This window comes from Mixophyes fleayi, chromosome 4 (assembly GCF_038048845.1).
Source record: "Mixophyes fleayi isolate aMixFle1 chromosome 4, aMixFle1.hap1, whole genome shotgun sequence".
In the NCBI taxonomy this organism is placed as follows: domain Eukaryota; kingdom Metazoa; phylum Chordata; class Amphibia; order Anura; family Limnodynastidae; genus Mixophyes; species Mixophyes fleayi.
Window position 1 is genome coordinate 121,886,122 of NC_134405.1, and position 13,430 is coordinate 121,899,551.

At 37.1% G+C, this 13,430-nt stretch overlaps 1 protein-coding gene across 1 annotated transcript in view; it reads right to left on the reverse strand.

Moving 5' to 3' along the window:
• Window positions 1-13,430, reverse strand: part of TRPM1 (transient receptor potential cation channel subfamily M member 1) — a 163,691-nt gene that overhangs the window by 21,895 nt on the left and 128,366 nt on the right. The window contains exons 11-20 of the mRNA XM_075208119.1: window positions 13,014-13,184; window positions 12,261-12,395; window positions 11,823-11,873; window positions 10,642-10,677; window positions 7,372-7,512; window positions 6,648-6,677; window positions 5,347-5,636; window positions 2,977-3,205; window positions 1,902-2,024; window positions 511-642 (exon numbers count right to left, since the gene is read on the reverse strand). Of these exons, the coding sequence (XP_075064220.1) occupies window positions 511-642; window positions 1,902-2,024; window positions 2,977-3,205; window positions 5,347-5,636; window positions 6,648-6,677; window positions 7,372-7,512; window positions 10,642-10,677; window positions 11,823-11,873; window positions 12,261-12,395; window positions 13,014-13,184 (1,338 nt within the window). The remainder of the gene's footprint in view (window positions 1-510; window positions 643-1,901; window positions 2,025-2,976; window positions 3,206-5,346; window positions 5,637-6,647; window positions 6,678-7,371; window positions 7,513-10,641; window positions 10,678-11,822; window positions 11,874-12,260; window positions 12,396-13,013; window positions 13,185-13,430) is intronic.

The window sequence follows — 13,430 nt, forward strand, 5'->3', positions numbered from 1 at the left end:
CTAGCACACATTTAGCTACAAAAGCTCCCAATCAGCCAAGCACCACCAGAATAGGTAACATTCTGGACCAATGTAGACATCTCCATTTTGATGTGCAAACTCCATGTACTTCTAATAAAAACAGACTCACTCACACAGAAATAGGCGCATGATGTTACAAAACTGCATTTGTACTTTTCAGCCAGTAATTTTGCACTCATTAATAACCTCTAATATCTAGTATGGCCTAATGCTAGTTATACATATTGTGATATTTCAACTTAATATAAAATAATTGATATCAATGTTCGTTGGATACATTTTGGGCATTTTGGCAAATGTATAAATATTCACAGTGAAGTGTTTCCAGAATGTCCCAAGACACTTCGCAGCTAATTGAATTCCCTCCTTTAATGACTAAACCTTGGTAATGTAGATGTTCTAAATGATTTCTGGTTAGGAGAATATTGAGTTATATCTGTTGCCCACCGCTGGTCTGTTATATGAACAATAGAAGTCTATTGCACTTACTGTATAAAACCAGAACTTAACAATTGGTGCATTGTAGAACTCATAAATCTTTGTGCCAATTGGAATACTTCTTTGTTTCTTATTTCCATTTTCTTCATCCCCTTTCCTTGAGTTGGTATCAGCATTTCCATCCTATTAAGGGTACAATTAGCATTGTAATCCTCATACATTATCAGAAGCACCTTATATTATATGTCTAAAAACTATTTAAAAATAAAATTCAATAAATGTTGGCTTGATAAAATGATCCTGGCTAGAGAAGAATGCATGTGCAGAAATTTAGGTAAGGTAACACACATACACAATGCAACAGTTATATATATGAGGAGTTTTTAAGAGAGAAGAAAACAGAGACGCATTTCATAACAGTGAAGTCTTTTAGGCTCTTATTTAGTATGAGAGAACAATACATTTAGGGGCAAGTAAAATGGCTAACCACTGGTTGTTCTTTATGCAGTTTTGATTGTGATTGATTAAATGTGGGCAATGGGTACAGGGTCAAACGCAATATTTCTATAGAGGGGTTTCCAAATTATTGATTTCAAAATTTAAAAAAATAATTGTCACAATAAACCTGCAACAGTTACTATTTTTGTTGAATTATGGCAATGCACATTGTTAGACTGTTACAATAGGAACAATTAAAACCAATCTAAAAATATTGCTAATGACAAAATTGACTGTAAAATATTATAATGAATTGTGACTTTTGTATAAAAAGGTGGAGGGGTAATTATACATTGTACTATAATTTCCCTTGCAAATACCTGAAAGTGCCAGTGGATATTGTACATGCAGGAATAAGGCTACAATAAGGGAGAATCTCACCCCTATGGCAGCTGATAATATACTGTACTTCAGGACATACTGTGGTAGATAACATCTATGTGACATTGCTTAGTGCCATTGTTCACACAGAAACATGAGTAGCAGAGTTCTTGTCACTCTCCGGTCTCCAGTGACATTGCTCAGTGCCATTGCTCACACAGAAAAGGGAGGGGTAGCAGTGTTCTTGTCACTTGACAAAAAATGACTGGAAATGACTGGAAATTAATGTTATTGAGGTTAATAATAATGTAGGAACAAAAAAAGAGCCAAATTATGTGATTTTAGAAACAAAATAGGGATTTTTAGAAAAAAAAATAGGGATCCAAAACCAAAACTAAAACACAGAGTTAATTCAGATCCAGATCCAAAACCAAAACACGGGGGTCAGTGAACATCTCTAGTCCATATATCTGGTAAAATATCAGATTAAGGAATAATATTCTTGTTATGCCTGCAGACTCATTGTATTTATTATTTTATACAAGTCAGTTAAGATCTTTGAAATAATACTCATAGATGTTTCAGACAATATACAATGAGTGTCAGTCTGACTAGTTCCTTACAATATTGTCATCTTCTTTCTCTTTTCCTTCCTCATATTCCTTTGACGTGTGAAATGAGAGGTCATCCTGGGAGCGGAACTCCAGAAACAAAATGGTCGGAGGTAGAAGAATCCCTAATATTACCTACATACAGCAAAAAGTGACACTTCATTATATAAAACAGCGAAAACAGTTCAAACCGAATACATTTGTTGTAAATACACAAGATGATTGTTTTCTCTCTAATCAACCATACATTATTTCTAAAATTATTTTAGTACCCTGATGATTTAAAGTGCTCATAAACAAGAAGATCTAGCCACTTGGCATTGGTACCAAACAGGTGTATTCTGTGTGGTCAGATTAGCTTGGTCGGACAATGACTGCACACAGTCAGATTGCTGAGTTTTACCACCAGTGTCAATCAACATCTGAGCAGTCCCAGTCAGGTGCTGATCAGGATCTATGGTTGCTTTGGGCCCCAGCACCCAGCAATTTGCATTTACTTTGGTCTAAAATAACCACATTGACAATGACAATGGAAATCATTGCTTGTATGAGTATCTTTACACTTTTAGATTACTGCTGGATACAAAGATACAACCTAACATGCTTTGGAAGATAATTATATAGCACAATGTTGGAAAAAAATATGTACTTTTTTAAAATGAAATATGATTTTCGAGTGAGTCTACTTTTAGTACACAAATAACTATTAAATGTAGGCCTGTCACCTGCACACAAGGGAAGCATCCATTGTGCCATGAGGCCTGACTTATAATTAGGACCACCAAGAAAAAGGTTGTGCCCTGGTACAACAATTTTTTGGGCCCCTAAAGGGGATGGGGCCACATCTTCTCCCACTTCACAGGCAGGCCAGGACCCCCAGGCAGGTCCGGACTGTACTTTATACCTGAACCCCCATCTTGGTCCCTTGCTTGTAGTCATGAAGTAGCAGCCCCTAGCGAATTAATAGGCTACACTCTCATGAATATTGGTTCAGCCCACATAATGGCTGCCTCTTTGTGTGTAGGTGACAGGCTCATTTTAAAACCATTGGACTCTCATGTCTGCTTGTACATAATCCACACAGTACCTTAAGACCCGGATTCTTCCTCATACGGAGACGCCCCATCCACATATCAGTTAGTAGCATCTGGCTGCATGTGTGTGCTATAAAGTCCCGGTGTTTGGCAGCCACAGCTAGTTTTAGACATGTGGAATTACTCCAGTTCTTTAGCTCATAAGTCAAAAGTTTCATGGCAACCTGCTCATCATGTTTGTAGGACTGGTCCAGCAATTCCACGGCCAACTGACCAAAATCCCTGGTGAAAAGTAAAGTGACTCAAATATCACTGACACTGACATTTAGTAATTCTACCACCTTTCTCATATATCATCATTTAGCAGTGCATGGCTTGATTTTTGTTTCACTTTTTATGCTGCATATTATTTTCTACTATATTCCTTGTGTCACTGTTTCTATTGAAGACTATGAACAATTTTTTTTAGTAGTAACAACAATGTAACTACAGTACAGTTGGATATAAAAAGTCTACACACACTTACTGAAATAGTAGGCAATAAGGAAATAGGCAATTTTTAGAAAATTAAAAAACTACAATATCCTGGTTGTATAATTGGGTTGTTGCTGTGGTCAGAGTTAGAGTTACAGTTTTTTCAGCCGATCATCGGGCCAAACACCCGTAAACCGACTGTCCGGCCCAATATCACAGTAGTGTGTATACTTGCATGATGATAGTCGCTCCAAAGCACCGATTGTCGGTTCATTTGGTTGGTCGCTAAAACTAATAATCTCGTTCCAACCGCCTTCCAATCCTGCAGTGTGTATGGACCCACGATAACGATCTCCATAGAGTTTACAGAATGAGGGTCCTTTCAGCCGATGCCGGCAATGAACATGTCCCAGTGAATAAATGTAGAGAGTGCTGTAGATGGAATAATCCGTCTGTTCGTTCTGAGACTGAATATTGAGTCACTGTAGCTAACAAAATTTGTAATGACATGTGGATAGCTATAACACGGTGGTTAATCGGTGTGACAGGAATGAATGAATACTGTGCTGTCATTCTCTGAACGACTACAGGACCAGATGAAAAGCACAGATCTGAAGGTAAAGCATGTATAGTGTGTACACATGTATCGGCAGACTGATTGGAACTTCAGTCGTTTGTAAAATCATTAGTGATAGCAAATTGGTCGAAAGTTTTTGTAGTGTGTACTGAGCTTTTGCATTCAAAATCATGTGCAAAGGTAATTAGCATGCACCTGCCAGCAAGGAAAGTGATTGTGATTAACCCAAATATAGATCAGCTGTTCCTGTAGGACTTCAATGCCGTTTCCTTGGTTGCCTCTTATTGGTATCCCCATGGTCTGCAAGGAGCTTTCAAACCATCTATGGGATCTCATTGTTGAATGCAAGGTCACATTTAAGGTGTAAAAAGATCTGATATGATTTTTCTTCATTTCAGTCTTTACATCACCTGCTATTTAGGATGTGTAGACTTTTTATGGCCCCCTGTATAAGCTAAAACTATATAACATTGTATAAAGGAAATAAATAAAACAATCAATAATCAATGAAAATGGATATTTTTGTAAAGAACTCACAAAGTGCAATTATATTATATTTTTACAGCAAATGAAAAATATGTTGATTGCTTCATTTTAATTTTAATAGACAATATGGGAAAGTTGACCATATGGAAATTAGTGAAACCATTTTAGGCTCTGTACTGTAGCTCTGGAAATTATGTATAAGGCATTGTAATTTTTTATTACCTTTTATGAATAAATTGCCACAATACAGTACTCCTTAGTGTTGAATCAAGGGGTATATAGAATATAATTTAGTTCATGATAGACTTGCATATATATAGATGTACCAGCAAGTTAAGGCCATGTCTGTAGAATCTTATAACCAGTGAGAGATAGTAGCTGGTGATACACAAATAAACAAAAATAATGGTTTACGAAATATGTGTCAGTAAGATGGGCCATGATGAAAAGAGTTTTGCAGTTTAGTTTTAAAACTTAATTTTATTAGAATAGATACAGGTAGTCAGTGTGGAGAATTACAGAGGATGGTCTTAGATGAGATTCATAGCACCCCCAAAAATGGCATATCCCACTCTAAATTATGTCACATATAACCCTGGCCATTAGGCCATACATCCAAGTCATTGTATTGAAAGACTTCTACCACACCTCAGTAAGATTGATGTGAAAGTTTGGGAGGAGATAAAGTGATTATTGGGATAAAATTAAAAACAATGGGTGTATTAAGGGGTGAGATTGCAAGCATACTTATTAGAACCATCACAGCTACTTAGTAAAGTATAAAAATAGAGGTTGAGAGTCCCTTCACACTAATGTTTATTTATTTATTATAGCACATAATCAACAGACTAGAAATAAGTTGAATATTTTAATAAGAAACACTAACTTTGAGTTGTTGTCCAAGTCTTGGGAAATGTCATCCACAAGGTCACTCTCGGAGGACTCGTGAGCCATAGACTTGTAGAGTTTGCAGGCTACCAGTGCTTTGGCCATAGTCTCCTCCCCACGCTGCCACAGAAAGAGAGCCATCTTTTGCCTTTTCATGAGAACAGCCCAAACCATCAGCTCATGGAAAGGGTACTGGAACCGGCTAACCTCTGGGTCATCCACATCAATATCAATTTCTTCCTCCTTTTTCTTCTTCTTTTTCTTTCCTTTACTAGGAGGCTCATCATCCTATAGAGATTAATCTGAAGTTAGTTAACTTTTAAAGGGGAATTGTTAAGTACTGTAGTAGTTCCCGTGGAGTAACAATTTTTGTAAATAAACCGGATGTCGATTATGTGTAGTTTATATTGGACAGCCAAGGTTTTAAACCAATTTGAGCCAAATTGTTGCATGTGTGGGTCCAAAGCAAGACATCCAGAAATCCTGATAAACATCTGATTGGGATAAACCATATACTGAATGGAGCTAGCAGAACATTCAGTGAACTACTTATTGCATTTATGCTGTGTGTACGTTCATCTGTCAATTGCTCGGCCTTTATACAAATCAACTGGATCTGTCTGGTTTTCCCCGCACATGGTTATCCAAATTGGGCACAAATCTGATGCCTAATGTTCTTTTACAAATTACTCTAGGATATACAGTATAAGGATAATGCACTGTTAATACTGTCACTTTGTGGGATGAGTATGATTATTCTACTTAACACAAAACGTTGTGACATTGAATAGAAGTCCTCATCAAGGCAATATCTTCTTGTGACTGCAGGACATACAGGTGTTCTAGAGCTATAAGACCAATAACGAAGGAACAATAAGGGGAGGCCTTTGCTACAGGAACCAATAATGAGATGAGAGGCAGGGAATGAAGATGGTGACAATGATGCAGAATCCTGGGTAGAAACATTGGGAAAAATTTCAGGTCACAGTACAAGAGATAAACTATAATAAGAATTAACATTCAGTGTAATCAGTGTCTAAAATAGCACAATATTCATCATAATACCATAAACATTCAGTAAATTATAAATTGAAAAGTATCACCATAAAATAATAAATCTAAAACAAACATCCAAATACTATTTTACCTGTTCTACAAATATGATACATGTTTATAATAATTTCCTCATAAATAAAAGAAACTGGAAAATCTTTGTTAATAGGATAAATCATCTTTTAGTTTACTAATTGAAATATTACAAAGCCATATATACTGAATGAGAGTGAAAGGGACCCTTACCTCCATTCCTAAGAGCTTGAGAGCTTTCGGCTGCAGAGAAGAACATTGACATTATATTAATTCCTTTTACTAAGCTGATGTAGGTTATTATACATCAATCATACTAACCTATATATGCAACTTATCATAAGGTTATGTGTGGCAACTAGACAATTTACGGTTCAACATATAAGCTGCCTTGTTTCATTTGATACATTGCAGTTCTAGATAATTTATTTTAGGTCTATAACATACTTGCCTACTCTCCTGGAATTCCTGGGAGGCTCCCGAATTTCGGGGAGTCCTCACGGACTCCCGGAAGAGTAGGTAAAGCTCCCGCATTTGCCAAAATTCACGGCATTGAATGGAGGGAATGGGGCTTAATTGTGTCATTAAGCTCCGCCCCCTCCATTCAATGCTGTGAATTTCGGCTTTTTATAGTGGGGCGGGGCTATGGTGACACGACAATGTCACCACATCCCCTCCTACCACATGTCACATGACTTCTCTCCCGGATCTCCCGGGGGAGAAATCATAAAAGTTGGCATGTTTGGTCTATAATTGTTGTTTTGAACATATAACCACTGTCTGATATAATTAAATAATTATAATTAATATCACATGTAACATCAGTAATTATGATTTAATTACTGAGACACAATTATTTGTTACATACTGTATGTCTATATATTTTGGGGATATCAAATTTCTATTCAAAATTTTTGTTTGGAAATCTCAACCTTACCCTCTTTGGTCCAAATAGGTTATTGTACAGGGTCCTGAAGGTCTTTCTGGTGTAGTGACAACGATAGGCCCCACCCATGAGGTACTCAAGCACAAGCCCAATGTCAATTAAGCTGACATGATAATCCGGTGGAAGGTTACCCTGTCCAAAATAAATGAATTTTAAGCATAAATAATTATGATACCATAGGTGATGGAATCTAGTGGGACAAGACCCACATACTTTTTTTTAATATTTATGTTATACTATGTGACAACTTAATACTATACAGTAGATGATTGTTTATTACTAGAAAAAACTGACTATTTGACATGTTTGTGTAGATAATTCTACTCTGACCAATTAGGTATTATCATCTCAACAATACAGTCCCACCTCATTAACCATTCTCAAGTCACCATTCATGAAATAGTCCAGTCAGTTGCTGCAATTTCATCCCATTAGTAATAATATGATTTGGAAATCTTACTTTTTCTGCTAATACTATTTGAGCATCATAAAAGTTTGCATTAAGCAGGACCCAACCATTATTTTTACATGTGAATGAATAATGACCTTTCAACCCTCCCTCCACTCTTTTAGTTAAACAGTTAACAAACACAGTTACAGATAAGCTAGCAATTTTAAATGTTTTTCAGTCAATAACTTGTTATACACATGTTGTAAATTGGAGATGTGAGTTCAAAATTGTGGAAATCTATGTAAATTCCCTTCTTAATGTAAATCCACTTCCACATTTCTTCATTTAGTAGTTTCTCAATTTTTTTTTCAATCCAGAAATGAAAAGAAACAGATTTATTTTGTGACAGAGACTTGGAACTGCAGTTCTGTCAAATTCCTTGTTAATGTGGCTCTGAGCTCAGGGTACTACAAGACCTATTAATCTTTTCAATAGATCAAATACATTGCTGTGGAACACAGAATACAACCTATTAATACATGTGAAAGGGATGTAAAAATGGAATTCAAATTCAGCATCTCTTGGATGGGGGATATTAAAACCATGTCTCTGATAATAGTACTGTTTCACGGTACTAACCAAAGCTTTGTTTTGCTGGTCAGCCTAGCTTCCTCAGAGGATGACGGGTGACATAAGTTATGGATTACAGCTGTGATTTTGTATGCAGTACACATTGCTGATATGCGTTTAGATTTACTATAAGTGTCTCTGAAAAGAGAGAAAGCCACAACCCTTGTTTTCATGATCATCTCTTGAGAATTTCTCCTAAAACGTTTTTTTTTTATGGATTTGTGGACACCTACCCCGCACAATGGAAGGGCTGTGCCGGACAGTTAGTCTCAGACCTTAAGCCGGACATCCCTTCTGTGGGATAGCCATACAAATATAGAGACTCTCCAGAAAATCAACACTATCAATGAGGCTTTGTGTGTAGTACAGTAATAATCGGTAAAAAAGTACTATGTTGTACAGTCATGGCCAAAAGTTTTGAGAATGACACAAATATTGGTTTTCACAAATTTTGCTGCTTCTGTGTTTTTAGACCTTTTTGTCAGATGTTGCTATGGTATCCTGAAGTAAAATTATGAGCATTTCATAAGTGTCAAAGGCTTTTATTTACAATTACATTAAGTGTATGCTAAGAGTCAATATTTGCAGTGTTGACCCTTCTTTTTGAAGACCTCTGCAACTCGCCCTGGCATGCTGTCAATCAACTTCTGGGCACCATACTGACTGATGGTCGCCCATTCTTGCCTAATCAATACATGGAGTTTGTCAGAATTTGTGGGTTGTTGTTTGTCCACCTGCCTCTTGAGGATTGACCACAAGTTCTCAATGGGATTAAGGTCTGGGGAGTTTTCTGGTCATGAACCCAAAATTTTGATGTTTTGATCCCCGGCCACTTAGTTACCAATTTTGTCTTATGGTAAGGTGCTCAATCATGCTGGAAAAGGCGTTGTTTGTCATCAAACTGTTCTTGGGTGGTTGGGAAAAGCTGCTCTTGGAGGATATTTTGGCACCATTCTTTATTCATGGCTGTGTTCTTAGGCAAAATTGTGAGTGAGCCCACTCCCATCAGTGCAGAGCTTGCTCAGGAATGGCAGCAGGCCGGTGTGAGTGCATCTGTGCGCACAGTGAGGCGAAGACTTTTGGAGGATGGCCTGGTGTCAAGAAGGCCAGCAGAAGCCACTTCTCTCCAGGAAAAACATCAGGGACAGTCTGATTTGCTGCAAAAGGTACAGGGATTGCACTGCTGAGGACAGGGGTAAAGTAATTTTTTCTGATGAATCCCCTTTCAGATTGTTTGGGACATCTGGAAAAATGCTTGTCAGAAGAAGGTGAGCGCTACCATCAGTCCTGTGTCATGCCAACAGTAAAGCATCCTGAGACCATTCATGTGTGGGGTTGCTTCTCAGCCAAGGGAGTGAGCACACTCACAATTTTTCCTAAGAACACAGCCATGAATAAAGAATGGTACCAAAACATCCTACAAGAGGAATTTCTCTTTGCATAAACTTAATATAATTGTCAATAAAAGCCTTTGACACTTATGAAATGCTTATAATTTTACTTCAGTATCCCATAGCAACATTTGACAAAAAGGTTGAAAAACACTGAAGCAGCAAACTTTGTGAAAACCAATATTTGAGTAATTCTCAAAACGTTTGGCCATGACTGTAATATACATCTATACACTATTCAACTAGAGCATATAACATTATATAGAGGTAATAATGGGAGAGAAATCCAACTAGTTTTTTGTTTTTAAAATATGCTGTATTTACAAGTAACAAAGACAATTTATGATAACATAGACAATTTTCCCTGAATGAAGTTAAGACTTGAGATATACACAAATGTATATTCAGTACAGTCTAATGTAGGATGCATGTCTGATGACAGTGACTTGGGATGTGGGATGGACTTTTATAGCAATATGGCAGTGCACAGCAAGGAGCTACTAAATTAGATGTTTAATTAAAGAGAGCTATTCTAACATGTTCAGGCTAGTTAAATTAATTAAATAAATCAATAAATAACTACATTATTTTTTGCAAAGGAAACTGCACAGTGTGTACAGTTATGAAGCCAGGGAGGACAAATGGATACTTGAATGTTGCTGAATAACTGAAACAACAAAACTCGGGGCTTTACTCATTTTCTATGACACAATGAAATTACAACAGAAGTCAGCCTGCAGACTGCAGCCTCCTACAACAATTATACCAGAGTGAGAGAATTTGGCATGTACACTACATGACTGTTATATTAGATTATATCATCATCATTCATAGGGAAAAGAGATTCACCTCCATGTTAACCCATCCGAATCCCCTAGTCAGCCTCTGCATGGAATGATGCGATGGAGATGAACAATGAGAAGGAATCAGAACATATTTAGATGGACAATGAGAAACATATCAGAATTAATGTACATTAAACAATGCATGAAAAATGCTGTGGATAATGCCCATCCTGAAATACATACATTCTTACAAATATACAATAAAACATTTATCTTTACAGTCATGAACCCAGAGGCATAAATAGAAATCCCTGTAGTCACATTTTGAAGGGGCCCCATTTGCCCACAACCCCACTCTGTGAGGTGTACATGTGCTTTGTGTAAGCTCTGAGCTCCTGGCACACAAACACCAACTTGTCCTGGTGAAAGACGTTGGCAGTGTTCACAGTGCAATGAAGTGCCCTGTGTGCCAGGAAGCCATCGTTTATGCTGCCTGCCATGTGCAGGAAAACAGTGTAAAAATGCAGCGTTTCCTGGGTTAATATAAAAGGGTGAGCAAAGGGGCCATATGCCTTTACTCTAAGCGGCCTGAATCTCACCGGGCCCCGTGTGTCACTGGGCCCTGTAGCAACTGCAAGAGCTGCTATGGTTATTGGTATGCCCCTGTAGGGGACCCAGAATAAGACCATGTCTGAAATACTAAAGGCTAGATTTACTAAGCTGCGGGTTTGAAAAAGTGGGGATGTTGCCTATAGCAACCAATCAGATTCTAGCTTTCATTTATTTAGTGCTTTCTACAAAATGACAGCTAGAATCTGATTGGTTGCTATAGGCAACATCCCCACTTTTTCAAACCCGCAGCTTAGTAAATCTAGCCCTAAAAGTCATATAAAGATTACTCATGCATTTCTCCAGCAGTGCTCCTTACAGTGATTGTACTACTTTTTTAGCTTTTCAGAGCTTTTCTGATAAATGTAGATAAACATGCAACACACACACACACATATGACATCGCTACTGATTTTGTCACTTGTTATATATTTCCCCTGTTACCTGGGATTTTGGGATTTCTGTGTTACACAAATTTCCTCATGTGAAGCTAATAAGAATAACGGAATCCCTAATAAACGAGGATGTCCCATTATAAAGCTCACAATGAAAACCATACCTACATCTTTTTATGGATGCTGCATGTGTAATTATCAAGTGTGTTTGTCAGTTATGATTTCTGAATAAGTACTTTACCTTTTTTACATCTCTTACAAGGTAATGGAGAGTATTCGGAGGACCCAATCTCTAAAACAGAAAATAAACAGTAGATAAGTAATTACATGTACATGTATAACAGGACATATTGTACATATATTATAGGTATGGACAACATTGTTCCCTTCTAGTGTGCTTATTCTTATGAGCAGTATTCTTTCCCAGCATAATGTACACAGTGCTCCGATGCAGACAACATAAACTATTTTGCTATAAGAATAGGGAACAGTGATCTCTTTGCCAATGCTATTCAGATGTTATATATGTAAAAATTGACTACTAAATCAAAGAGCTGAGCTACAATAGACCTGTATACTCTAATTACAATTTTACTACATACATGCAAGAAATTAATTTCACTTCTGTACAGTAATAGACGTTAACATTTCAATTTCAAACCATTACCCATTTACTTACAGTATTGTAAAGCTCTTCCAGGCGTGGGATAGTGAGAAACCTCTGCATGTTCACTCCATTCTCAATCAGAAGTTTTACAAAATCCACTCGATCTAAGACCAGGGCATCCATCATAGCTTGTTCTAAGGAGTTGACCTTTGAAAAACAAGTTATATATGATAATCTTTGTTGAACTGACTCTCTCTGTATGCAATCTAGATTAGAGAAATAAAACATAAGACATGTACTAAGGAAAAGGACATAGAAATGCAAAAATAAAATGTTACGTTCAATTAATTTTGAAACAAGTAATTCTGCTCTTGGGACAAAAACAGAGAAAAGCGTGTTTAAATATTGATATTCAAGTAAGTCTATATAATATATCTCTCTAATGGCACTCCTTTCTTTATATATTTTTGGTTTTCGCCTTAGGATTGGCATACCTAAGAGAGTGCGCAACATTAGATAGAGTATACAACAGGTGTAGCATAATACACAAAATTTGTATGGTGTATCATGAGCGCTTGAGAGTTGTCAATTCTTTATTTCATCTGACAACATCATTGTCCCAGCAAAACTATATGTGAAAAGTACTTTGTTTCTATGGCTGGTCAATTGTAGCTGTTTTACGCTCTGGCACAATGTACAAAGTAGGTGATTGATAAATACTTGACGTTTTAGTTCAGAATGCTGCATGCAACTTTTAATAAGCACATGGTATACCTCTGTGACAGGGGATAAAGTGATTTTAAATGACTAGAATAAAAACAATACCCAGTTCAGAAGCTCGATCTTCCTTGGATCAGTCTCTTCCTCCGGCTCGTCTTTGCCTTTTCCTTTCTTTTTCCCTTTGCTCTTTCCTCTGGGTGCTTTAGCTTGTGCTGCAGGTGATCTTTTTTCTTTATCCTGAGTGGCCCCATCCCCTGTTGTAAGGCTTCCTAATGGCTGGCATCATAATGTAATTAAGAATATATGGTGTCATTCACTGTTTGACTTATTTTTGTAAATGAGCACTGGTTACTGATTGAAAAATGTAAATCAAGGTATTTTCCATCAATTGGTGCGTACAATGTCTTGACTGACTTGATTCCCCCACAAAGCCAAGCCTGTGAAAATTGATCAGAAAGACTACAAAGAAACAACCCTCAGCTCTCTGTCCTTACATTACAATCTTCAGACCAGATCAAGCTG